This window comes from Notamacropus eugenii, chromosome 2 (assembly GCF_028372415.1).
Source record: "Notamacropus eugenii isolate mMacEug1 chromosome 2, mMacEug1.pri_v2, whole genome shotgun sequence".
Classification (NCBI taxonomy): Eukaryota; Metazoa; Chordata; class Mammalia; order Diprotodontia; family Macropodidae; genus Notamacropus; species Notamacropus eugenii.
The window spans coordinates 523,119,437-523,145,225 of NC_092873.1; the positions used below are offsets into that span (position 1 = coordinate 523,119,437).

Consider the following 25,789-nt stretch of genomic DNA (forward strand, 5'->3'; position numbering starts at 1 on the left):
GCATCTCAACAGACAAGGGGAACTGTCAGTGGTTCGAGCAAGCTGTTTGGTTCGCTCTGAATACCAGCATCTGCAAAAAGGGCTTCTGCTGATACAGACTGATGTCACCAGCATCTGACATTCCACTAGATGAGGGCTCTGAGTAACACACATGCCCCCTTTTTTTTTTAAAAGAAATGATTCTTCTTTCTGGCCTGAAAAGAACTCTGAATAGAATGCAGAGTGGAGAGAGGGGTCAGTCTTTACCAATAGTAGTGCAGGAGTAATAGATGCTTCACAGACAAAGCTCAAGTGAGAAAACTCTCAGTGTTCTCTCTCCAGGCTCCACTCCTGGCTCTTTGGACATTCCCTACAGGGCTACTTTGTCCCTGGGCTTCTCACCCTGGACTTTGGCTGTCTCTTCGGATTGGCTGGCTCCTCCCAAAACCTCCACTTTAGGGAGAGTGCCCAGGCTTACCTGAGGGCAGGGACCTTTCTGCTTCTACTTGCATTCTCGGCGATTAGGCTTGCGCCTGGCACACAGCAGCTGAACCAGAATCTGAACTCAGTTCCAGACTACAAAGAGACAGGAGGGACATTTCTTTGCCCACTCTGTTCCTGGTAAAGACTGACTCACTCACCCATCTGCATCAGGATCTAAAATGATTGCCAGTTCAGTCAGCACAAGTCCCGCCAGATAATGCTGCTGACGGAAGGGTAGGGACAGCTCAAACATGTTCGCTGTCTTCTGGTCTTGGACATTTGTGGAAAAGCCAGAGCTCTGTGGAAAAACCCAAGGAGACAGCATAAGAAGGGCAGAGCCAAAGGAAGGGGACCCTCATCTTCAGGGGAGAGAATTAAAGGGGCCTTGATCTGACCAGCCCATCTCCAAGTTTCTTTTATTCTTGGTGAGAACATTTTTCACTTAAAAAAATTATTTTCAGAGCAATAATATACATATAAAAGCACACACATAAATCCACACAAAAATACACACATAAAAACAAACACCAAAACCCCCTTTCTCCCAGATTTGTTTAATGATTTTCCTCAGAGTGCAAAAGAAACACTTGTAAACTCTGAGATCATTTCCAGAAAAATCATGAACTATTTAAAGGGAACTTCACACACTAACGGGTGTATTCACTTCCTGATCCCTTCAGAGTTCAGCAGGGAGAGACCAAGAAAGAAAATGATCACATTTGCTTGGCAAATGGTTACAAGTATATTCAAGAAGTTTTAACTGATCTCATTTGCAAAATATTTTCATTTCTAATAAACATATTTTTGCTCCTGATGGTTAAACCCATGAATGACTGGATTTTCACATGACTTATAGAAAACTGTCATCATGAATTTACTATTTTCAACAAGAAAACATCTCTGAATTCCTAACTAAAATTAAAATTTAGTATGTGTTCTGGTGACCTTTGAAATGATGATTTGCAAGTGAATTTATGTGATAGTCTAACATTAGTCAAAAAAAGGAAAAGATTATATAAAATAATAAAATAATAATGTTAACTTTTATTTAAGTGAGGACACAGAAATTTATGATGATTCGCCAAGTGTTTTCCTTTTAATTCTGCTCAGTTATGTGTATTAATTAAATATGGCTTGCTTCTTTTAGGAATTTAAAAAATTATAACAATTCATACCTACACCTATAATATTAAAATAAGATTATTAGTTCTCCTTGATTCCCCAAGCGCCATCATTTCTCTATGTACTTTTGCAATCCCAATGCTGCCATAGAAGGCACAGTGCCAGAAGCATTTAGCATTCCTGAAATCAGAATTTCAAATCCCCTATGCATCCTGGAAAACTTGAGTTTGATGTTTCATTTAGAAAAACATGATTTTTCTTAGTCACAAAGCAGACACAAACTCATTAGTAAAATGAGTTAGAAAAGAGACATTTTACTAAATAATTCAAAGAAGTATGCATGAAAGTGGTCCTCTATCAAGATAGTGGTTCACAATGCATTTGAATACCAATTTCTTTCCTTTTTAAGAAAATCTACAAGTACATTTTCTTTCTCTTCCATTACATCCCAATTATGGGGAAAAAAAATCCTTGTAAGAAATATTCACAACTAAGCAAAACAAACTCTCATACAGACCATGTCCAAAGAAATACCAATATACATTTTTAAAGTGCCTACTGTGTGCAAGGACAGCAGAGGTGCTGATGATACAATGACAAAGTTAAAAAACCAAACCAGTCCCTCCCTGCACGGAGCTTCCATTGGACTAAGAATTCTAGCATGTCCTGGATACCTGGCGGGGAGGAAGGTGAGAAGCAGGGACAGTGAGCAAGTGAGCACTAACCTCGGGAGCTGGGAGGGCTTCACAGGGGTGGTGCCATAGCAGAGATGGGACGTAGAAGGTCCAGTATGGAAAACAAATAAGAGGCTAGTTTGATGGAACACTCGTGTGCTTTAATGAGCCTGGCCTGGGAACACATTTTTTTTTTTTCACTTTGAGGCCATAGTAAGTCACTGGAACTTCTCAAGTAGGAGCAGGACACAGCCAAATGTGTGCTTCAAAGAGATTATTTTGGCAGGTGAATGGAGGAGGCATTGGAGAAGCCACTTGGTAACTTGCTGGATGTTGGGATCAAGGAGAGCAAGGGAAGAGATAAGTGGAGAATGAACACCAGGTGGTATCTCCACTAGAAAGAAGGAAGTTTAGAAGAGGGCCAGATTTTGTTGGGGAAGATGCCAAGTTCCATCTTGGACGTGTTGTATGTGGGATGCCTATGGAACATCATCCAGCTGGGAGAGCTGATGTAGGAAACGGTGAGTGGGGGCCTCAGAAAAGAAAGGAAAGGTCAATACCCAGATCTGAGAAGGGCCTGAATCCTTGGTCATGGTTGAGGTGATTAAGAGAATATGGCAGGAGAGATGAGGGCCCAAGCAGAGATGTGAGCAGCACGAAGGGTTAGGAGGCAGACCATGGTTCTTGTCAGGAAATGCAACATTGTTCTATAATAGCTCCAGAATAACGACCCAATGGAGTTCTAAACAAAGCCTCCAACTCAAGTTTTCCACGATGCATACAACATTCGATATTCTGATTTCGGGAATGCTAAAACTCTTTCAGAGACAACCCAAAGTCCATTAACATTCAGAAGTTAATGCGCCTGGACCAACATTTTCTTTGTGGTAACAAATGTGAATTTTTCCTTCCATTCTTTCTCCTTCCTGCTTTCTCTGGCTTTGACTTTTCCTTTGTTTTTTCAGGGCTCTTTCTGAATCAATCTGGTTTGGTTCCTCATTGCTTCTCACCTGGATCATCCCAGCCAAAGTCACCTTCCTAAAGGATGCCATTTCGTATCCCACTCACTGAGGTCCAAGGGATCAAATATACACGGAGCCCCCTCTGACACTTAATCTTTCTCACAACCTTCTCTAACTTCCTTTTCCTGTCTTCTTTGATTCTGCTCCTCTGTGTGCTTTCCTATCCAGATCCAACTAGTCTTTCTGCCCTTCCACGACATGCCCTCCTTTGGCCTCAGCCTCTTTCTGAGATGCCCTCCCTCCTCCTCCCTATCCTTGGAGCTTTCAGATCAAGTGCTAGCTCCCATGGAAGACCAGTCTTGATCATCGCAGAGGCTGCCATTTCCTTCTCCACAACTTAATGTGCATGTGTGCATGTGGATGTATGTATATGTGTACGTGTGTGCGTGCATGCGCATGTGCATGTATTTCCAACAGGCAGATAGGCACAAGAGTCTGGAAGTCTGGAGAGTGGTACTACCCCAGCACCACCCCCACCACCAGATCACCAGTCCTGCTTTCAGCATACACTTTACAGTCATTATCTGGGAAACAGGTCCTGGAGACAAGGGGGCAGCCATCATCCATGGACAGGTCAGCCAATCTAACTGAAGTGTCAGGGGTCCCTGAAGGAGCCAGGCGAGTCAGATCACTATTTCTCCCTTGACTCTTTACTCCCTTTACTCCCCCCTCAGATCTTGACTGGGACAGCCCAGTACCCTGAACCTAGGAGCCTCAGTCGTCATCCTGGGAAGCCCCCCCCACAGAGATGCTGACCAGGGACTGCTCCAGAAGATGCTGTAGCTCCTGGATACCCAGAAGGGAAAGGTCTTGTGACCATGGCCCTGCCCAATAGCTCAACCTGACAAACTGATGATCTTATCAGTGAGAATGACATAGAAGAAGAGGCCTGAGCACCTGCTTTGCTGTTTCACTGTAAGGACCAGGAGACCTTTATTTCTCTCTGGCTTGTGGCTGTAATAGTACTGTACAGTCCGAGTAGACTGTAAGTCCCTATAAGCAGGGGCTGCCTGGTTTCTCCCAGTGATTGGGATACAATAAGCACTCAACAGAAGCTTTATCTGCATACACACATGCGTGTCCCCATCTATCTTACAAAGGTACGCACTGACTTCTCCCCAGCCCATAAGCTTGTTGTGGACAGGGCTGCTTAGTCTGTCTCTGTACCCTCAGCCCCTGGCACAGCACTTGGTGCACAGCAGGCAGTTCATAGAGGCTCAATGACTGACTCCTACTGGTCTACTCCCTCCTCCCTGCAGGAAGCGCTCCCCTTCACTCGCCTGAGATGTGGCAGAAGACACAGATGGGGAAGGTGAGGCCGGTGGAGTGAGCAGACTGCAGGGCAGGTTCAGGGTGACATAGTGTTCATGGCTGCAGATGACCCTCAGGAAGTCTAACCTCAAGGACACCAAGAGACTTGGGTTTGGTAGCGAATAAAGCTTCGAAGACACCTGGTGGCCAAACAGAATGGAAGATTAGTGGGAAAAGGACCCGAGGAGCAAGGGCCAGGCCCTGAGAGAAAACGTGACACTTGGGAGGGCATAGGTCTGAGTCATTCCACTCTAAGCTCCCTACATGCCCCGCTGGCGCTTGAGAGGGGAGCCCAACACATCTCACCTGCTTGTAGCAGGCCTTGACGAGGCTGAACACGAAGCCTCGGTCCATGACAGACAACAAATCGTTGAGGAAGAAGGCAAGGCTCATGTTGAGTCTTTCCACCATTTCTGTGTCCTAGAGAAGAGGAGATAGGAAAACAGAATTAAGGAGTTACTCACTAAAAAGCTTGGCTTTTCCCCAAAAGCTGGTTTTGAACAAGAATGACATCTTCCTCACCTTCTGAAACCGTGAAACAACATCACTGGCGATTGTGCTGACAAGAGCAGCGATATCATCCATGAAGCGTTCTGGAAAGCGGTTTTTCCTTGGAGCATCAAGTTTATCAGTGAAATATAAATGGTGGACCATGCTTTTTACCTGAGGAGAATGAGAACTGCCAGTCACAAACACTTATGATGAAGAGTTACAGATGCTGCAAACTCTGGGACTGTTTCCTTTCATACGACCCGATGTCAGAAAGAGCTGAAGACGTGTGACCTGGCAAATAGCCAAGCCAATCGTCCAACCCTCTGCCCTGGAAGAATGGGAAGCCCAAAGTGGCAAAGAAGAACCACGTGAACCATGTGTGTGGCCTGCTCACCATCAGTTCAAAGAAGAACCAGGCCTGCTGCAAAGCTGCCTCGCGGACACTACCGCTGCAGACGACCCACTGCAAAGCCAGCTCCTCATGGAAAAGCTGTGCAGGAGGAAATGCAGAGTTAATACAGGGCATCATCAGGCAGAGCTCGGGGGCAATGCCAACACTGGGACAAAAAATACAGAGAAAACAATGAAAAGAAGCAAAGGGAGGCACATGACCAATCCGGGGGATGCAGTGATGACGTCCATTAACGAAACGACTGTGCAACCATGTAAGACAATGGGGTGCTGGCAGCCGAAAACATTACATGGCATCTTGGAATAAAATGGAATTTTACAAGGCCAGATGGAAAGAGTCCTTAAATTGTGCCTGCAAATATAAACCAGAACTAGCTCTTGTCTGTGGCATGGAATATTTTTCACATACTTTGTGGGTACAATTTAAGTAACACCTCTGAAAATCTGGCCTTTCTTCTTCATGTTATCAGGAACATAAGTTCATTTTCAAAAAATACAAAACTCCTTCCTCATTCTTATAGAATAATGGATATGCATACAAAGCAATTTGCAAATGAGTGCATATTAATTAATATGAGAAAGGACTAACAAAACTGTGCACGAGGGAAGCAAATTAACGTATCTTACTAAGAGTGATAATTTTTCTAACTCATCTTCCTTTCCCTGGAGATGTAAACACAAAACAGAAGCAGTATTAAGGGCTGATCCATTTTTGCAGTGAAACTAAATGACTAAACTTGAATTCACCAGGCTCTGAGTAAAGAGTCAATCCCAGTGGATTATCTATCAGATAAAAGAATCTACATTTGGCAGGTGCAGCAGAACAGCCCCCAGCCCCCAGTGAGAGAGAGAGGGGAGCCCTCTAGCTGGCATTTCGGTGCCACTAGTGGAAATATTCCTATGAGCCAGCCGGCTAAAGAGCAGTGACAAATTTGATGGTGTTTTCCCCCAAAGATCAATTGTCTTCACTTGAATCTACCTTTTTAGTTGGTAAACGTCCCGTTAATGTTTGTAAGAAACTTGACGTCTCTGTGTGCGAAGACATACGATTACAACTTCGATCCATTGCCTATGGAGTGAAGATGAATGAATGATGACAGAACATTAAAGTCCATTGGGGGTGACTTTGCAGCTCAAGGATAATGTACAACTTTAAATACTTGTAATATGGTTTAATTTCTGATGTCAAAAACCAGCATTTTTTTTCTTCCTAGTAGGCTATCCACCATCTTGAGCTGCTTCAGACAGATTGACAACAACGTATAAAAAAAGTTCAAATGGACTAAAAAAAGGGTTAAGAAAATGTGGGTATCTTTATGGAACTACATATAACTATTGCTGCAAAGAATGAAACCTTCATAGTCGTAGTATGTAAACATGCACATATCCAGTGAGGGAAAACACACTTTTTTTACAGCAACATACTTCTCAACGGTCACAGAACAAATACTCGAACAATTTTGCCCAATGAACACTGACAAAGTTTGAAGGTGTTATTTTTCTTTTGGTTGGTTTGTTGGTGGGGCGCAGCCAACGTTCTACAAATCCTTGCATTAGGAATAGCCATTTGTTATGCATTCGTTGTGCCATCTGTAATGATAATTACGAGGCAGCATGTTTGGGGATCAAGTGAACTTTCCTTCCGAGCTCAAAGACAGTTGAGATGTATGTTCCATGTCATGCAGTATCTAAAAGCAGCAGGCAACTAGAATTAAAGAAGTGATTTCAACTATTTCAACTAAGTTACTACCAATTTCATCCTTTGCAACACAACACAAATCAAAACATATCTTTGCTTTTGGTTCTTCATCTTTCAGTTAAAATTCAGCTTTGGTCTAACACCATTTTTGACTCTTCAGTGTTACGTAAATATGACAACATACGAAACATTTTATGAAAGCGGTAAAATGATCAGAGACTTTAAATCAAAGTGGAAAACTGTGGTTTTGCAGACAGGAGTGAGGACCAGCCCACCAGACAGGTGATGGACCTAAAGAAGACCCAAGCTCCATAAGCAGCATCCACGGAAATATAGGTGGGAGTGGGGAAGGGGAGTGGGGGAGGAGACATCACTGGTATGGTTGGCGATATTCATGCATGCATGTGGTGGGGGAAATGTGCTAATTAAAAAAAATCATGAACTTTCCAAAATTGAGAAAAGCAAGCCACTGAAACCATAGTATGGACTAAAAAGTAACGTTCTAGAGGGAAATATCAGCAGCCAATAAAGAAACCTCTGATGCTGTAGACACCACCTGTGTTGACTCTGCACTTGGACTGGGGTTGGATCCCCATGGGGCAGCCTTTGGACCACCAGTGTTAACCCAGGAATTGGAGCGGTCTAAGCCCTAAGCATATAATAGAAAGCAGTTGGGAAAGGAAAGAAAGATTACATGTTGCATGCCATAGAGAATTCTTAAAGAAATCCAGTCTTTTAAGAATTAATGTGTTCAATGCCAACATGTCTTTCATTAGTACTGTTAAAGGAACCTACATTTTTAGGCACTTGTCAAGTACTTTACTTCATTCAAGTTATCTGATTACACCCTACTATGTAAGAGACTACAAAAACTTATTAAATAGCTTCCTGGAATAATATAACGTTCTCAATTTCTACTTATGAAAAAAAACAAACAATCTGAGACGCCAGAGACTGAAGCTTTATTTTTCAAACGGGCATGATCTAATCATTATAAAGTGAGGGCTCAGGGTACACATGTGGATGAATGGGGGGATGAAGCTGGCAGGGCCAAGGGGCGTAAGAGTGCCAAACAAGGACATTCTTGTTCTTGCTGGGTTAAATTTCGTTTTATTCTGAACTTAACAAACATGGCGACTGTTTCCACGCAGGAAGCAGCCCAGAAGAGCGTGGCTGTGAACACTCTATTCAAAGCTGTCCCGATTGTTTCTATTTCCTTCTGTTCTCCTTGGGTGTTAAAAAAATGCTTCCACAAGCCTCTTGGTTACTTTTCTTCCCTTTAATAAAGCTTTGCTTTTTCTTTTTGGAAAGGTTTTCATTCCATTCAGTTGCTAAAGAGCTGATTAAGGAATGCCCGCAGAACACTCTTCCTCATGTCCTGCTCCTGCCTCTCCTGGGTCTGACCAGCTCCAAAGGCCATGAGCCTGTCCTGGGCTGGAAAGTAGGCCAGAACATGAGGAGGAACCCCCTGCTGGCTCCTTTTCTTCTTCCAGGCTACTCCCCAGCTCGCCCGCTCAGCTGTTTGCTCCCTGGCCAAAATGCCCGGTGATGTCAGCCCAGAAGATGGGCTAGGAGTCAAACAAGCCTATGCTGGGAGAGTTTTGTTTTGAATACACCTGTATAGTACCTGGAAATGCCTGCTTTATTTAGATGACTGTATTCCTAGAGCCCAGCACTGGGCCTGGCACACAGAAGGCAATTAATAAATGCTTGTTGATTTATGGATGCCACAAAGACAGTGGCTTAGGTTCAGACTTTCTATGGTTTTGATAAAATTCATTAATACCTGACTTTAAAGTCTTCCATTCATATTACATAAATTAATAAAGGAAAATATTTTTTCTTATCAATGAATTTGAAATGTGTAAAATACAGATAATAAATGATATTTTTGGTGACAGAAAAGAATAAAATCTGGATTTTTTACAATCTCAAAATTTTGTTTCTTCCTTTCTTAAACGCACGTTTCCCATTAGGATGTCTACTATGTGCCCAATATCACATGGATGGGTGACTGTCAGCCAGTCTAAGAAGAAGAGATGAGCTGAAATGCCCTCAAGGGAGCCCTACTTTCTTTTAGCCCTACCTTCCCAACAGTCTTGACCTGCCTGCCTCCCTCCCCTCACCCCTCTCCAGTCCAGCCAAGCTTCTTCTCACCCTGCTCGGGGCAGTCCCATGACTCCCTATCACTGGCAGGAGCCACACAAAAATGGTGTGCTCTCATCCAGCCCAAGGGCCCCTGCATCAAACCCTTCATCTCCAGGCTCTAGGTCTTTGTACGAGCTGGACCCCTGTCTGGCCTGGCCTGGATCCTCACCCAAACGTCCTGGAGTTCAACATGGCCTGAGACCCTCCCTGCCCCCACTGCTTTGCATGCATGTTGTTTCCTTCATTTTTATGGACACAGATCCTAAAATAGCCTTCAAGTTCCTTGAGGGCAGGAAATGTTTAATTTTTGTCTTTGTAGCCCTAGCTACTAGCACAGTGCTTAGACCATTTCAGGTCTTAATAAATGTTTTCATTGTTTTATAAAAGGTCCATGTTACTGCAGCCTAACTGCCCATCAAGGGCGGTCACTTTGGAAAAGTGTACGGACACTGTTAAAGTGGCTCCAACCAACGCTGTATCCCAATTACTTTGTTAAATATTCTAAAACCAAAATACATCACAAAGGGGCCAAGCCCTCTGCGAAGTCACCTACTTCTAACTTGTTTCTAAAGCAGAAATAACCACATTATGTCATTGAACGTACTTATTCCTAAAATATTGCTTGAATTAGGGATGAAGTCATTCTGAAATATTTACTATTTCTTGTCCTAACACCTTTTGATCCTTGGCAAGACAAGTCTTGGGTCAGTAATACTCCAGGAGGCTTCAATGGTAATGGGATATAAGAAATGCAGAGCATTCTACTTAGAATCCAAGGCCTCAGGCTGGGCGACCCACAGGTCACACTCACTTTCTGAGGGAATCCCACTTTCAAGTTCAGAAATGAAATGAAATCCTGGACTCAGCCTGTTCCCTGGAAGAGCTTCCTAAGGTGCAGGCTTTCCATCGTACTGTGTGGGTAAAAACGACTTTGGTCCCAGGATCCCCCGTGTGTCTGTGCTGGCCGTCCCTCAGGCCCCTCACAAAAGGTCGACTGCCTAACCTAGGAGGTACCAAAGTGGATCTTTATAGTCTTGGAGTCCTGTTTTAATGTTTTGTTTTGTTTTTTATAATTTTAAAATTATTAGGTTAAAGAATTTGCCTTGCATGTAAGAAATTACAGGTCAGTTTAAAAAGGAGTGGTGTGCAACAAGTTATCATGAAGGCTGATCAGAGAAAGCATGGCTATTGTGATGTGCAGATGGGTCAGGTCCATGACCCAGGGCCAACACAACAGCTCTTAAGTCTGGCAAGCTGAGGGTCTGCTAAACACCAGTGTCATCAGCCAACAAAGACAAGCCATTAGTAGGAACCTCCTACCTATTACTTCCTCTCTAAGACCCTAAAGTGCAGGGCAGGGGCCTCTCACATGAGGAGGGGGGAACCCCCTCTACCCAATCAAACTTCCCATTATGGCCTCATTCCCTAAAGCAAGGCAATCAAGACACTCCCTCCAGCAAAGGCTATCTACACAAGAGAAAAAAGTCAAGAAAACAGGCCTGGCTGTGGGACAAGAGCCCACCTCAATTCAATGTGATCAAACAAGCATTTATTAACCAAAACTAAGTTTATAATGAGTCACCAGGCACAGCTTTGTCTGAAGAACTGACAGTGAGTGTCCAGAAGAGTACCTCTGTCTGAGGCTGCGGAGGGTCACAAACTCAGAGATGCTGCTGTTGACAGGGGAATAGTGAGATGTGCATGGTCTACCTGACAGTTTCTACAGTAGAAAGGAGAGATTGCTTGGTACATATAGATTTGCATTAGATTGGCTTCAGTGTTCCTGGCCCAGATGATCAGATTTGGCACCCAGATTTGGGTTCTTTAGAGATTATGTTTTCTACAAAATACATGAGGTAGTTCATGATAATAGGGATATTTACATTAACATAAAAAATTCAATTATCTATTCAGACAACAATACCTACACATAATTCCCAGCTATCTGCCACTCCAAAGCATCTCAGAAATAAAGACTACAAACAACTGGAAATTTCCCCTCCTCACACTATTCATCAAATGCAAACAAAACTCCCAGAAATACACGACATTTTCTCAGCTTACCTTGTTTCCAATGATTGACCGTACTTCGTCATCTGGAGATGTGGGAGTCCCGGATATATCTGGATTACTGTTACTGAGGCTCCGGGAGCGATTGAAGTGAAGGCTGGCAGGTCTCACAGCAGATCGAGCCATGGTAGCATAGTGCACGGACCCTCCCAAACCCCCAGGTCCTTCAGGAGTTCATGAAATAGCACATAATCACACAAATGGAAGTCCATCAAAAAGGCTTCACACCCTGAACAAGCTTGATTAAATTTTTACCCCTTCCCTCAAGTTCCGGCACAAAGATAAACGACCTCTGCATTGAAAGGTAAACTAGATGGAAAGAAGGAAAATGTAGATCCTCAACACTCAAGACTAAATGGTCACTGGATAAAGAGAGTTCCATTGTAACTGCTTCAGCAGAGCCACAGAAACGTAAGGATTCCACTGTGACCTCCCATGGCCAAAAATGTCCATGATTGCCCAGTGAGAACCACAGTCTAGAGCATCTTCCTGACTCCTGGCTCTCTCATCACTCACCAGGAAATCCCCCCTCCTCATGCCACTCATGCTTTTTATCTACACAACCAACCAAGGAGACTTCTCTAGATTTGCTGCAAAGAATTATTTTTTTTCCCCAGTTAGGTTTCAAGAAAAATAAAAAGGCTACCAAAGGCCCTTCTCCTTCATTAAAAACAAGACCTAAGAAGATCTTCTGGGTTGAACAGACTAAAATTTGCTAGCTTGAGGACCACCAATAGGAAGTCCGCTGTAACTGTACAGCACCGTGCCTGGCATTCTCAACACCTTGAAAGAGTCAATCATTCCAGGCACTAGCAGTGAGTCACAGATCACGTGGTTAAAAAACCAAGAACTCACTGATAGCAGGAATGGCATATGCCTCACTGATTTGGGAGGAAAGGGCAGAAGTGGTCCAAACTTGGGGCGTGATTCTCACAATCCCTAAAGGGCTGCTCTGGGTGACTGCCTCTGACCTTCAGGAGATCACATCACCACAGACAACAACTGGTTCTCAAAGACTTGGGGTTGAACATTTTCTTTTCTTATGAATAGAAATATCTTTAATGAAAGGCAAACAAAAAATTCAAGTACTCTGATCGCAGCTGAGTAAGCAAATGTGGGTCTGTAGCCCAGAATCAGGCTGTATTTAGCCTTGTTTGCCAAGAGTGAGACAAAAATCCCAGATGAGGAGTCCTGGGCACGACCAGCGAGGCACACTGCCCACTGTCCAGCCTCCCAGACCATCATGCAGTTACCCCACCCACCCAAGAATACCCACAGTGAATCACATGGAGCTCAATCCGCTGTCAGCATCAAAGAATCAAGTACCTGGCGATGGAGAGTTGGGACAAGTGTTGGGCAGGCGAAAAACGTAATAAATGTACGATGTCAGGAGGCTGTTTCGGCCGTGCTGGTCCTGATTCCCTTCTAAGTTTTTGTGCAGTCGGTTGACGATGGAAGCCATGGCTTCGAAAGAGGCTTGTCCGAGGTTCACTTCAGAAGACAAGGAGGAAAGCTTTGTGTTATTTGGGCCGTCGGGCCGTGAGGGCTAACTCTCTGCCCTCTCTGTCTCTAGGAGGAAATACCGATGTCAATGGCAATGACAATTTTGAGGTTTTCCTTGTCCTGACTTGTTCATCAAAATACATTGCCCCCAATGGGCACGTGCAGTCCCATCATCAGGCCCCTATTAAGTGTCTACTGTGTGCCAGATAGAGGGCTAAGTACAGGCAATACCAGAAGAGGCAAAAAGACAGCCCCTGCCCTCCAGGAGCTCATGGCTGAGAGGTCTCTGCACTCATAAACGCAGGTGACAACAGCTGCCAGACACATGAAGAGAAAGGTATCTTAACCAGGCCTCTGAACACACAGCATCTGCTTCATTTAAAAGAGAATACTAAAGAATCTCATCAAGGCTAAAGTCTCAAAACGCATCGCAAGGAAAAATTAACGTTGCTTTTCAAAATTGTACATATTTCAACCCATAATAAAACAGTCACAGAATCTCAGAACTGGGAAGAATCTCAGAAGTCATGGAGTCCAGCTGATACCTGAACTAGAACCTTCTTCAACAACGATATTTGGCATTTATAGTGTTTTAAGGTTTGTAAAGCATTTCATATCTGTTATCTGAAGCATATGCTGCTATTAACCACCTCTTACAGATGAGGAAACTGAGGCAAACAGAGGTTAAGTGACTTGTGCTGTCTGGGTTTCACAGGCATACAACAATGAGGTCAGCACAATGGCTCTGTAGACCTTCGGTTTGGTAGTCAGTCTAATACCTCTTCTCTCCCATACTTTCATCCTGAGCCCCCAAACACTGAGCTAGCTCTAGCAATGTGTGCATCAACCTCATTGTCAATGTGTACATCCCTGGAAAGGACACTACCAAGGTAAGTGAACTTATCCATAGCTTTCAAAACTTCTCCACCTGCTGTAACAGATGGTTCCACGTATGGATGGTGTGGTGGTGGTTGATGGAGCACCTGTGTTATCTGGATGTTAACTGTTAAGTCAGAATTAGTCCAGGCAGCAGAGAATCAATCCATACTTTCTTGCATCTCAGCTTCAGAGGCTGCACTGGGTGCACAATCAGTCATGCACCCTACACTTTAGACTTAGCTCGTAGCCTAGAAAAGTTAAATAACTCACCATCAGTGTGGTAGCTGACTTTGATGCTGTTTTCATCCTTGTTGAAGGCATCTGAAACATGGCTGAAAATATCTTGCTAAAAAGCATGGGACCAAACACACAGTCTTGCTTCACTACACTGCTGACTGGGAAAGTGCAAGAGCACAGTCCATTATCCAGACCCTGGGCAAGCACGCTGTCATGGAACTGGCACACAGTACTGATGAACTTCTCTGGGCAACTAAATTCTGACAATTTTTCACAAGCCCACATGACTGACAGTATCAAAGGCCTTGGTCAGATCTACACATGTTGTGTACACACCTGTGTTATGCTCCTGGCATTTCTCCTGGACCTGTCAGGTAGCAAACACCATAGCAACTGTTCCTTGGTCCTTTCTGAAGCCACACTGACTCTCATTTAGATGATCATCTTCCAGGGAAGGATCAGGCTATTAAGGAGGACTCTAGAAAGAATCTTGTCAGCAATGGCCAAGAGAGAAACTCCTGTGACTGTCACAGGATTATCTATTTCCTTTACCTTTATGGAGACAAACAACGGAGGCATCCTTGAACTCCTGGGGGATAACCTCCTCTTGTCATATAACCTGGAACATTTCAGTCAGCTTCAGTCCCCCTACCTTGTAAATCTCAGCTGGAACAGAATCATTAACATGTGCTTTGCCACATGAGAGGAGCCTCATGGCATTCAAAACCTCTTCTTCCATTGGAAGTTCGCTAAAGAGAGACTGACCTAAGATATACAGTCAATGGCTTCAGTCTTGACGTTCTTTTGAGTACACTAGAAAGCGTTTAGCCCATCTCTCTTGGGTCATGTCCTTATCTCTATTTAATGTGGCTCCATCAGCATTCAGTAGCTGAGATGCACCATAGGGCTTTGGCCCATAAATAGCCTTCAGGGCAACAGAAAAGCACTTTGGATTGTTACTATGAGAGTAAAGCTGAATTCTACCCACCTTCTTGCTCAGCCAAGTATCCTGCACCTCTCTAAGCTTTGCTTGCACTTTACTTTTGATGGAGTTAAATGCTGCCTTCTTAGAAATGGATGAACTATCCTGCTGGTAAATAAATCCTGTGGAATTTTCATTATTTCTGAATTTCCCCATCATTTTTGTCAAATAAGTCTTGGGGTTCGTGAGTGTTCTGGCCCAGATGAGTAAATGCAGTGCTGTACACCCTATCTCTGAAAGCTGCCCACTCCCTTTCTGATCCACTGCTGCCAACTGTGTGTTGGTTCAGTTTTCCCTCCAAGTCAGCAATGAACTGTTCCCGCTAAGAGAAGTGATCTAACCTGTAGATATTAAGTCTTCTAGTAATTGTCTTGCATTGGGGCCACTGCTTTTACTGAATTTGAATACTTTGCTTAGAAAGGATAAATCTATGATTGGTCCAGCACTCTGTGCCACACATCGCCTTCATCACTGTCACAGCCTGTCTGTCTCATTATATCAGGAGATCCTCGAAGGCAGGATTTGTCTTTTGCCTTTTTGTATCCTCAGCATCTGACATGGTCCCTGGCACACAGTAGGCACTTAATAAATGCTTGTTACCTGGACAATCTCTCAGTTGCAAGTGACACTGCTGACCATTCTCTCCACTGAGTTTTCCTAACTCTCTCCCTTGGTTCACCTCTCTGACACCTTCTCTCCTTTTCAGTTGCCTTTGCTGGATCATTATCCATACTATAAATATGGCTGTCTCTGGGTCTCTTCTCTCTCTCTCTCTGCGGCTCTCATCAGTTCCCAGAGATTTAATTATCATCCCTAGGTGGCCTCGTGATCTCCTGAGCCCCACTCCCACACCACATTTCAAGCCAGTGTCTTGTAGACAATCAAAATGCAGCTGTGCAGAACAGAACGTCACCCTCAAAGAACTGTCTTCACTTCTGCCCTGGGCTGCACCATTCTTTCAGTTTCTTGGGACACCATCTCTAATTCCACACTCCGCAGATCCAGCCAGCTACCAAGCCTTGTCATTTCTATCTCCACAATGCCCCATTCACCTAGCTACCACCATAGTCAGTTGATTAACATTTATTAATGCCTACTATCTAACCTTATCTTTCCAGCCTGATTTCAAAATATTTCTCCTCTTTTGCTGAATATACTCTAGATTTTCTGGTCTCCAGGCAGGTTCCATTCTCTCAGTCCCAGAATGTCCTTCCTTTGCCTCTTTGCTGTTCAGACCCATCTCATCTTTAAAGTCCAAAGGAAAAGCACAACTTTCATACAAGCTTTCCCTGATGTCTAATCAGTAAAGTTGTTCCCCCACCTCACCCCAGCTTCAGAGAGCAGTTTCTTATACACTTATACTGTATTATTTTGTATTAAAATTACTTATCCCTTATCCAGAGTGTAAACTGATTTTCCCTTGAGGGATGGACATAATTCTGCCCTCACAAAAGGCCTGTACGTTGTCCTAGCCTGCCCAAGATGTCAGTTTATCAGGTTCAGGCCTGCTTACTCAGGGGTACATTACCTATCTGGCCAGCAATGACAGGCGGCCGTACAACGAGAAGAATCAGCTTGTCAAGCAGGAGGTGAAGAAATCGCACCACTGGCTCCAACTGAGATGAATTCAGTGCTGAAATACTGCTTTTCAATTCGTTTTCCAAATTATTTTCCATAATCCTCATGTCTCCTATTCGCACTGGGAACATGTGCTCATCCAAAGCATTAACCAGAGCAAAGAACTTGTCCAGGTAAGGATCCTAAAGGAGAGAACACAACAGGAGCAGGTGATGGGCATTTGCTGATACTTTCCCGGGTTTCTAGACTATGTACCAGGAAGGCTTAGTCGGAGCACTAGGGAAGTAAGGGAGGAGCGAGGGAGAGGTCAGTTTGACACACATTCAGTTTAAGATTCTGAAAGGCAGTCTGAGATGCAAGATGGGAGTGGTATCAGAGACGAGAAGGGGGCATAGTCAAGAGAGGCTGCAGAGGTGAAATCCACAGTCCCCGGCAACAGATTAAACATGAGGAAGGAGTTAGTGAAATAACAGGGAGGGTGAGAGGGGTGGGATAATGAGTTAAGTTTTACAAATATTAAATAAAAGATGTCTACAGAACATCCAGTTTGAAAAGGAGAAAGGCAGCTGGAGATGACAGAATCTGAGAATCTTCAGCACAGGAACAGTCATTAAATCCACGGGAACTGATGAGCTCACCAAGTCAAGCAGTACAGAAGGAGAAGAGAAGAGGGCCCAGGATAAAACTCTGAGGGACACCTGTGCTTAGGGGGCATGATCTGGGGGAGAACCCAGCAAAGGAGGTAGAGGAGGAGTGGGCAGAGAGGGAGGAGGAGAACCAGGAGCAGGCACCGTGTCCTGAGACCCTAGAGAGAAAAGAGGACCCAGGAGGAGAGAGTAAAGAACAGTCAGAGGCTGCAGAGAGGCCAAGGAGAATGAGGATTGAGGAAAGGCCACTGGGTTTGGCCAATAAGAGATTCTTGGTACCTTTGGAGGGAGCAGTTTCAGTGGAAGTCAGATTGTAAGAGGTTAAGAAGAGAGCAAGGAGATAAAGTGGAGGTGCCCAGTGTAGACAGCCTTCTCACAGAGTTGAGCCACAAAGGGTAGAAGAGAATTGGAATGATCATTAGCAGCGGGGGAAGGATCAAATGAGCATTTTGGGGAGCTGGGGAGACAAGAGCACATTTACAGGCAGGAGGGAAGGAGTTGCTGGGGAGGGAGAGACTGAAGAGAAGTGAGACAATGGGGAGGAGAGAAGAGAGGATGGAAGGGGGTTGCCTGCACAGGCAGAGAGCAAGCAAAGCCTGCTAAACCAGGACAAGGGAGATGGCCTGGGAAAGGACGGAGGGGTGAGGGATCAGAGGACATGAGATGGGAGAGACACACAGCCAAGAGATGGAGGACAACACAGAGATGCTATGATGGGTGATGGCAAGATCTAGAGAAGGACCACCTTTGTGTGTGACTGGGGAAGGATTAGAGAGTAGAGAGAGGGAGGTGAGTGGGTGGAGGGAAAGTCAACACGTATCTGGAAGTCCCCAAGGATGAGGGCTGGAGCTGGGGAAGTGAAAACCTTCCTTCCCTTCTCCCATCCTTCCTCCATGAAGCTGTCAAGCCCATGTTCCCAGTTCACCCAATGACTACATCACCCTTCCTTGGGCAAAAGCTCTTTCTGGTCTCACTTCCATTATTCTCCCCTGTGAATCCTGTATTCCACCTCTCACCTCCACTTTCACAGGGACAGGCAGTGTCCAGAGGCTGGAATGCTCTCCTGCCTCACTTCTGATTTCTGGGAATCCACAGCTCTGCCTAGCCCCAAATGACTTCTTATTCACTTTGTATCCATTTGAATTGGCTTATCCTTGTCCATAATCTTTCCCCTTGCTAAAGTGTAAGCTCCTTGAGGGAATGGACTATCTTCCTTTTGTCCTCACATTTCTAGAGCCGATCATGGTGCCATGTACATGGAAGGTGCAGCGTGAACCGACCAGAATTCAAGACTCTGCTTATAGACCCTGTGTATACTCAAAAGGAGAAGCTACTTGAGAAGGCTTTTCTGTCCAGAATATAAGATCTTCTGTTGTCATTCTCGCTCAGTGGGGCCTGATTCTTCATGATCCCTTTTGGGGTTTTGTTGGCAAAGATACTAGAATGGTTTTGCCATGTCCTTCTCAGATGACGAAACTGAGACAAACAGGGCTAAGTGACTTGACCAGGGTCATATAGCTAGCAAGTGTCTAAGGTCAGATTTGAACTCAGGAAGATGAGTCTTCCTGATTCCAAGTCCACTGCACTCAGCACAGTGCCACTTGGCTGCCATTATATAATCTAGGTCAATAATTTTATTAAAATACTACTTTCTACATTATGCAATACAAAATGGATAATTTCGATTACATTAAATTGGAAAGTTTTTGCACAAAGCTAATGCAATCAAGATTAGGAGGGAAGCAGAAAACTGGGAAAGAATTTTTACATCTAGGGTTTCTGATAAAGGTCTTGTTTCTAAAACATAGAATTGAGTCAAATTTACAAGAATACAAGTCACTCCTCAATTGATAAATGGTCAAAGGATATGAACAGGCAGTTTTCCAAAGAAGAAACTAAAGCTATCTATATTCATATGAAAAAAATGCTCCAAATCACTATTGATTAGAGAGATACAAATCAGAACAGCTCTGAGGTACCACATCACACCTATCAGATTGGCTAACATGACAAAACGGGAAAATGATACATGTTGGAGAAGAAGTGGGAGAGCTGGAACACTAATTCATTGCTGGTGGAGCTGTGAGCTGATCCAACCATTCTAGAGAGCAAACTGGAACTATACCCAAAGGGCTACAAAAATGTGCATACCCTTTTACCCAGCAATACCACTTCTAGGGTTGTATCCCAAAGAGATCACAAAAATGAGAAAAGGACCCACGTATACTAAAATATAGCAGCTCTCTTCATGGTGGCCAAGAAGTGGAAGTGTGCAAAAATTGGGGAATGGCTGAATAAGTTGTGGTATATGAATGTAATGGAATACTATAGGATCCTATAAGATGAACAGGCTGACTTCAGAAAATCCTGGAAACATTTATATGAACTGATTCTGAGAAAAGTGAGCAGAACCAGGAGAACATTACTCACAAAAGCAGCCCCAGTGTGTAATGATTGGTTTTGAAAGACTTAGCCCTTCTCATCAATTCAAGGACCTAAAACAATTCCAAAGGATTCATGATGGAAAATGCCATCCACATCCAGAGAAAGAATTACGGAGCTGGAAAGCAAAGCGAAGCAAACTCTTTTCTGTTTTGTTTTGTTCTTTCTTTCTCATGGCTTCTCCACTTTGTTAGAATTTTTCTATGCAACATGACTAATGTGAAAATGTGTCTAATAGGAATGGATGTGTACAGCCCATATCAGATTGCATGCCATCTTGGGGAGGGAGGGAGAAAGAGACGGAGAAAATGTAAAACTTATGGAAGTGAATGTTGACAACTAAAAATAAATGAAATAAAAATAAAATACTGCTCTTTTCATTGTAAAAGAGTTTCTTTCCAAGGGGTGCATTATTTTCATAATAGTATCTTAAAGGTACCAAAGGTACAAAGTTTTTTGTTTCTAACCAGACCCATGAATTCATCAGTGCTGGTGAAGTGATCCCTCTACCAATGCAGACAGATTCAAATTCTACAACTTTCAGTCTTAAAAAGTTAATTCCCTATGCCACTGTGAAGGTCAAGGAAGTGTCTGGGGTCACAAATCTGGCATACCAACTCAAATTTTGTGGCACATCTAGGCCTACTCGAAGGAGCCACAGGACTGAATCATGGTAAGGTACCCTCCTACTGTCCATCAGAATCAGAATGCCACTCGCTTTCACAGTCCTGTGTCAATCAGGACATTCAAGCACATATGCCAGCACAAAAGGACTGAATGAAGTCGATTAGAAGTGAACAAGTGGAAAGCTTAGCCCATCGAATGGAGTCCATAGCCAGAGCCCTTTAAGAGCCACATTTCTTCACACAGAATCCTTTTGTGAAATCATCCCACACACAGCAAGTCTTACACTGTTACAAATGAGAGCTGAGCACAGATTCACTGCACACTCACCTGGGTATGAACAGAAGACACAGCAACCACTTCGACATTAAAAACACCCTTGTGGTTGTCCACCCACTTCATTCCGGGAAGAGGCACCTGTAACGAATGACCAGAGCAATGCTCGGCTACGTCCGTTAGTTACTGACCCAGACATCCCCAACACAGCACCACCCTCCACCTCTCCACCACATGCCTTTTCACCAGCAATGCTCTACCTTCCCACACCTCTGGGCTTCCTGCAAGCTCAGGCTAAAGTGGCACCTTTGGCAACAGGACTCAGGTGTGTTCTCATGTACTGTCCCCCTCAGAATGGGGGGTCCCTGAAGGCAAAGACTGTTTTTACCTTTTTTCTGCATTCCCAGTACTTAACACAATGCCAGTACACAGCAAGCACTTAGTAAATGTTGGCCAACGGACCTAAGCCAACAGATCAGTGAGGGAAGAAAAGACTCCCGAGAGTGCTGTTCCATCAGCTCATGGCCACAAGAACAGCTCGGTTTAGAAAAGGATCTTACAAAGAGAGTGGGAGAGACTTGCTGGATGTCTGTCACTCCGATGGGAGAAAGTGTACAGAAGCAAAACATCAGTGTTCTCTTCCAAAACGGGGTTCAAAGAGATAAAATGATGCACTCATGTCTGAAGGGAAATAGGCAGCTGGGAGTTGTGCCACTGAGGCCCTGGCAGCCACCCAGCTGGAACAAGAAAAAACCCAAGGAAAAGGGAGCATTCTGGCCAAGTCATGCAAATGATCCGAAAACCAGGACATCTGCGGCGAGCCCAGGCTCTGAGAACACGCAGAGGGCTCCACTGTAGGCGGCAAGGGTAAGTCATCGCAGGCAGGACGATCAAAGAGGGAAAAGACCCCTGTACACAGACGATGATTTTATTTCTTTAGATCTGTTCTATGTTTTAGAGGACCCAGCAAGTGCAGTTTTCATTTTCCTGGACAGTATGCACTTATAACCACATATCGTCCTAGTATACTTGAATGTATATCCTATATAATTTCTGTGACTACGAGATGGAAGGAGAGGGAAGGTGATGGGACAGGAAAGACGCAGAGCAGCATAGGAAGCCCTCTCTGCGTGAACCTGTGCAGAGTGAAGGGAGCAGGGCCGGGCGTAGGTGCCCACGAGGAAAGGAAGGCCATCAAAGCATCCTGGCCAAGCCCATGCCCCAAGGAAAGGAGACAAGCACCCATTGAGCACCGGCTGGGCCTCTGCTGTGCACTGGGCAAACATTATCTCATCGGATCCTCACCATGCCCCTGAAAGGCAGGTGCTAGGAAGGCACCCATTTTACAGAAAAGGAAAGACGAACCACTCTCCCTTCTTGGCAGAGGGGAGCAGGGTCTACAGGTGTGGAAACTGTCAGAACTGGCTGATGGATTAACTTTTGCAGAACTCTTTTTTTTTTTTCTCTTCAGAATAACACGGGAAGTCCCTTAACAATATATTTTCTATTGAAAAGCCTATTGAAGGCTCTTTTGATGAAGCATGTATTAGATAAAGAGTTCAGGACTAAGTGAAAAGGAGGCTAGAAATGTACTTCCTGCAAAGGAGTGATCCTAGAAATTAGACTTTCATAAACAACTGCTTTATCGTTGCATATTTTCATAATGATTTATCTCAATTTTGGATCAATCACTAATGAACAGGGCTTGTTCCAACTGAACTTTCAGCTCCTTGGCCTTCCCAGTTTTAGTTGACTCAGTTGCCTTTACACCAGCTTGGGAACCAAAAGGAAGCCTGGAGTGAATCGTTTTGAATGATTTTCTCTAGGTGGAGTTTTCACAGACTGTCCATGACACCAGAGGCACAAAGCCAGCCCGTGGTCCTTGCAGTAGAGGCCTGAGTAGAGCTGCTGTGGGTCTTCATCTCAGTGGGACCAGCTCCCAGGACGAGCCAAACGGCCCACAACAGCCTCCCGAATAGGACAAGCCAGCTCGATGCTGAACACGCTCTGTGTGTTTCTGGGCACAGAAACTCCCAGAGAGTGTCTGCCCAGGAATGGAAAGGTTGTCATCCCTGGTGGTGGAGGGAGCTCTCATGCAAACGAAATCACACACCCTCAAACAATCAGAATCACTTTGTTTCCCAAAAGGACCCACTTCAGTAAAGCAGCCCAACAGAATTTTTTTCATATTTTCTTGGATTTTTACTTCTTTCTTAATTTCTCTAGAATGTCAGCATGAGAGATACTGACCTCAGGAGAGAGCACCGAATAAGCCTGTGGCGGCTTTTCCAAGGAGACAGGCAAGCAGAACTGACCAGTCTTCAGCCGTCCATTCTGAAGCATTGGTATCCACTTTAAAAAAAAAAAAGGAACAGGAGCTTAGATATCAGTCTATTTTATAAAAGACCCTATTTATGATAGAATGTTATCTGGTACAAAGAAGGTCTGTCTTGGTCTGATCCCAAAAGGACTTTAGTTAATGAAAAACCAAAAGAATGGTTCTAAGTTAACTGGCTTTCCCTGGCACAGGACCCTAGGATGTGGTGGGTTATAGCTGTAAGACTCATGACCATGAAGAAAAGAAACCTTTTTCTTCTTGAAAACAGTCATTCTTAGAACTATGATATTTACATCCAGCAATAGCTTAAATGTGATAGTTATTAATGTACAATACTTTCTCCTTGTCAATAACTACCGTGTAGCCAACTGGAGTCTCCAGGGGAGTGTTCTGCTTCTGCTGACAGCTCACATGATAGAAAGTAAAAAGCAGGTGGTGGTGGTCAGTTAAGGTGGCCGGAAGTTTCACTTTAATTTCTTCATGGAAATCTGGGGATCTTAACAGAAAAACAAAGATGCTTTGATTAAAAGTCAGCGATACAGTGCAAATGCACTGTCTATTTTAAAGTCACTCTTGGCTATTCATGGAGTTTACAACAATATTTATAATTATATGCTGACCTCAACACAATCAAAGGACACAAAAGGAAAGACACTTTCTTATAAGCAGATGTTTCACTCCTAAACTTTATTTCTACAGCACATAAGACTTCTGAAAAGAAACAAAACAGAACACTGCAACTTAAAAATTATTCCTCAATGGTCCTTTGGGAAAAAGAAGTTGATTGGGTGAGGCATACTATACGTTCACTGTGTCATCTTTTTTCTTTTGGAAGATAAAAAGCACTGTCCTACTTGGATCCATGGCACAAAAAAGCTTCCCATGACTACTGTAAACCATTTCTTTCTTCTACAATGAACAGTTAAAAGAAAATAAATCCAATTCTGTGGGCTTCCCAGTTTAGTCTTGTTCCCAAATGCTATGGTAATCAGAGATTCCCGTCAAGCTCCTACAATGACTGGCCCAGGATTCTGTGTCTATGAGTAGCAGCTTGGGATATTTTTGAAGAAAGTCTTGCTGACCTCCATGACACTTAGACTTCAGAGTTTGGAGCAGACTCTAAACATCACGGGCCTAATGTCCACAATCATTTCACTCAAGGGTTATACACAATCAAACTGAGGCTACAACGGACTCAAGCAGGATTCTTGCTCCTAACTGGCCAATGCCCATCACTCTCCCACAGAAACATCTCCTTGTCCTTTTTCTGCCATGTCTTTTTCCCCCACTGGCTTCAGGTGCTTTCATACCAAAGTCGAACTGGGAAGGAATGCCACTTGAGTGATTCACAAGCCACCACCCTAAAAGTCTTCACTAGCCTAGAATGTCCTTCATTCCCAAACTGGCATTTCTCCACTCTGGATAGCCCTCATCTTTGGCTTTCTCCACTCTGGCTCCCAAGCTGTTGAGCATTCATGGAAAATGGTCACGTATTCAAACTGAGAATACCTGCCACAGATCTTCTAACTTCACATAGGCCAATCCTCCCCTATGGGGCTCAGCAACCTTTCCATTCATGTCGACAAAGATTTACTTATGAAGCTCCCATTAGGTAGCAGACGTTGTGCAAGACAGAAATCAACCAACCGACCAAGACCCCGCCCTCGCCTTACACCTCCTTCTGTTCTCTCCCTCACTCCCCACAAGGGTCCAGACCTTTCCCTCTCACTTCCACCCAACTCAAGCTTTGGACTGTGATGCACACAGAAGTCCTATTATCTCTCTGCCCCAGGGGACAGCCTGCCATTCCTGCTGCAGGGACTAAAGCTAGACTCCAGATGCCATTCCTAATATATTAGTATTCCATTTCTCCCTCTCTGCTATTTCCTTCCCATGCTTACAAACAAGCTCAATTCTAATGAAGCTCTCCCTGGACCTTCTTATATCATTTCATTTACCATTTCATCCATCTCATTCTCTTTACAGAAAAAACTTCCTGAAAATAGTGTCTGTATCTGATGCCTGTATTTTTCCATCTTTAATCTGGTTTCTGCCCTTGCTCATGTCCTCCCCTCCCGCTTCTAATCATGAAATTCACTGGCCTGTTGTTGGTCCTCAAGCATCTTGTCTTTTTCCTTACACAATCTTAGACATGGAGACAAAGAACCCATATAGAAGGCTAGAGGTTACAAGTGTTCAGAGAAGGAAAGATTACTTCTTGCTAGGGCCAGTCAGGGAAGAATCTGTGGTCCTGAGATGGACACAGGAGACCCAGAGGAAAGAAACAAGAGAGAAGGTGCCAGATAAGGGAAACTCTCAAATGTCCAGCTAAGGATCTGGGGCTTCATTTACTAAAAAACTAAGGGAATCTTTATAAGTCATCTATTAAGGACAGGAATGAGAGCTATAACTTGGAAGATCAGTGTAATAACAACCCACTGGAGAGACCATGAAGAAAGAAGCCATGTGCAGGCACCACTCCAAAGGCCCTTAGAAGGGTTAATCTGGACAAGAGGCAATGAGAGTCTGAGTTGGGATGCTGGCCATGGGGAGAGAATGGGGCCAAGGGAGACCAAAGACACAGAGGGGGTGGGATAAACCAGACCCTTCTGCCCATGGATAGAGGAGGTGAGGGAGAAAGGAAATGAGGGTGATCCCAAAGTATGGTGGGAGAAAGGCAAAATGAATGGGAATCAGGAAATCATATCTACAAATGCTGGTGAAGACACAGAATGTAGATGTTTTGGGACAGTTTGCACTGAAAGGACTGCCAGGACATAGAGGCAATGGGTCAGCAGCTCAGGTTGGAACACTCGCCTTGAGTTCAAATCCTGCCTCAGACACTGACTAGCTGTGTGACCCTCGCTACCTC

At 44.2% G+C, this 25,789-nt stretch overlaps 1 protein-coding gene across 4 annotated transcripts in view; it reads right to left on the bottom strand.

Moving 5' to 3' along the window:
- The window catches only part of DOCK7 (dedicator of cytokinesis 7), a 157,125-nt gene that overhangs the window by 40,077 nt on the left and 91,259 nt on the right, over positions 1–25,789 (bottom strand). For 2 of the 4 annotated variants that reach the window (XM_072649709.1, XM_072649712.1), the window contains exons 17-29: positions 23,275–23,413; positions 22,830–22,931; positions 20,634–20,720; positions 16,541–16,772; positions 12,738–12,902; positions 11,406–11,575; positions 7,750–7,842; positions 6,474–6,563; positions 5,478–5,573; positions 5,114–5,254; positions 4,898–5,011; positions 4,561–4,731; positions 621–760 (exon numbers count right to left, since the gene is read on the bottom strand). In XM_072649709.1, the coding sequence (XP_072505810.1) occupies positions 621–760; positions 4,561–4,731; positions 4,898–5,011; positions 5,114–5,254; positions 5,478–5,573; positions 6,474–6,563; positions 7,750–7,842; positions 11,406–11,575; positions 12,738–12,902; positions 16,541–16,772; positions 20,634–20,720; positions 22,830–22,931; positions 23,275–23,413 (1,740 nt within the window). The remainder of the gene's footprint in view (positions 1–620; positions 761–4,560; positions 4,732–4,897; positions 5,012–5,113; positions 5,255–5,477; positions 5,574–6,473; positions 6,564–7,749; positions 7,843–11,405; positions 11,576–12,737; positions 12,903–16,540; positions 16,773–20,633; positions 20,721–22,829; positions 22,932–23,274; positions 23,414–25,789) is intronic. The other 2 variants (XM_072649711.1, XM_072649710.1) reach the window with 1 other exon arrangement.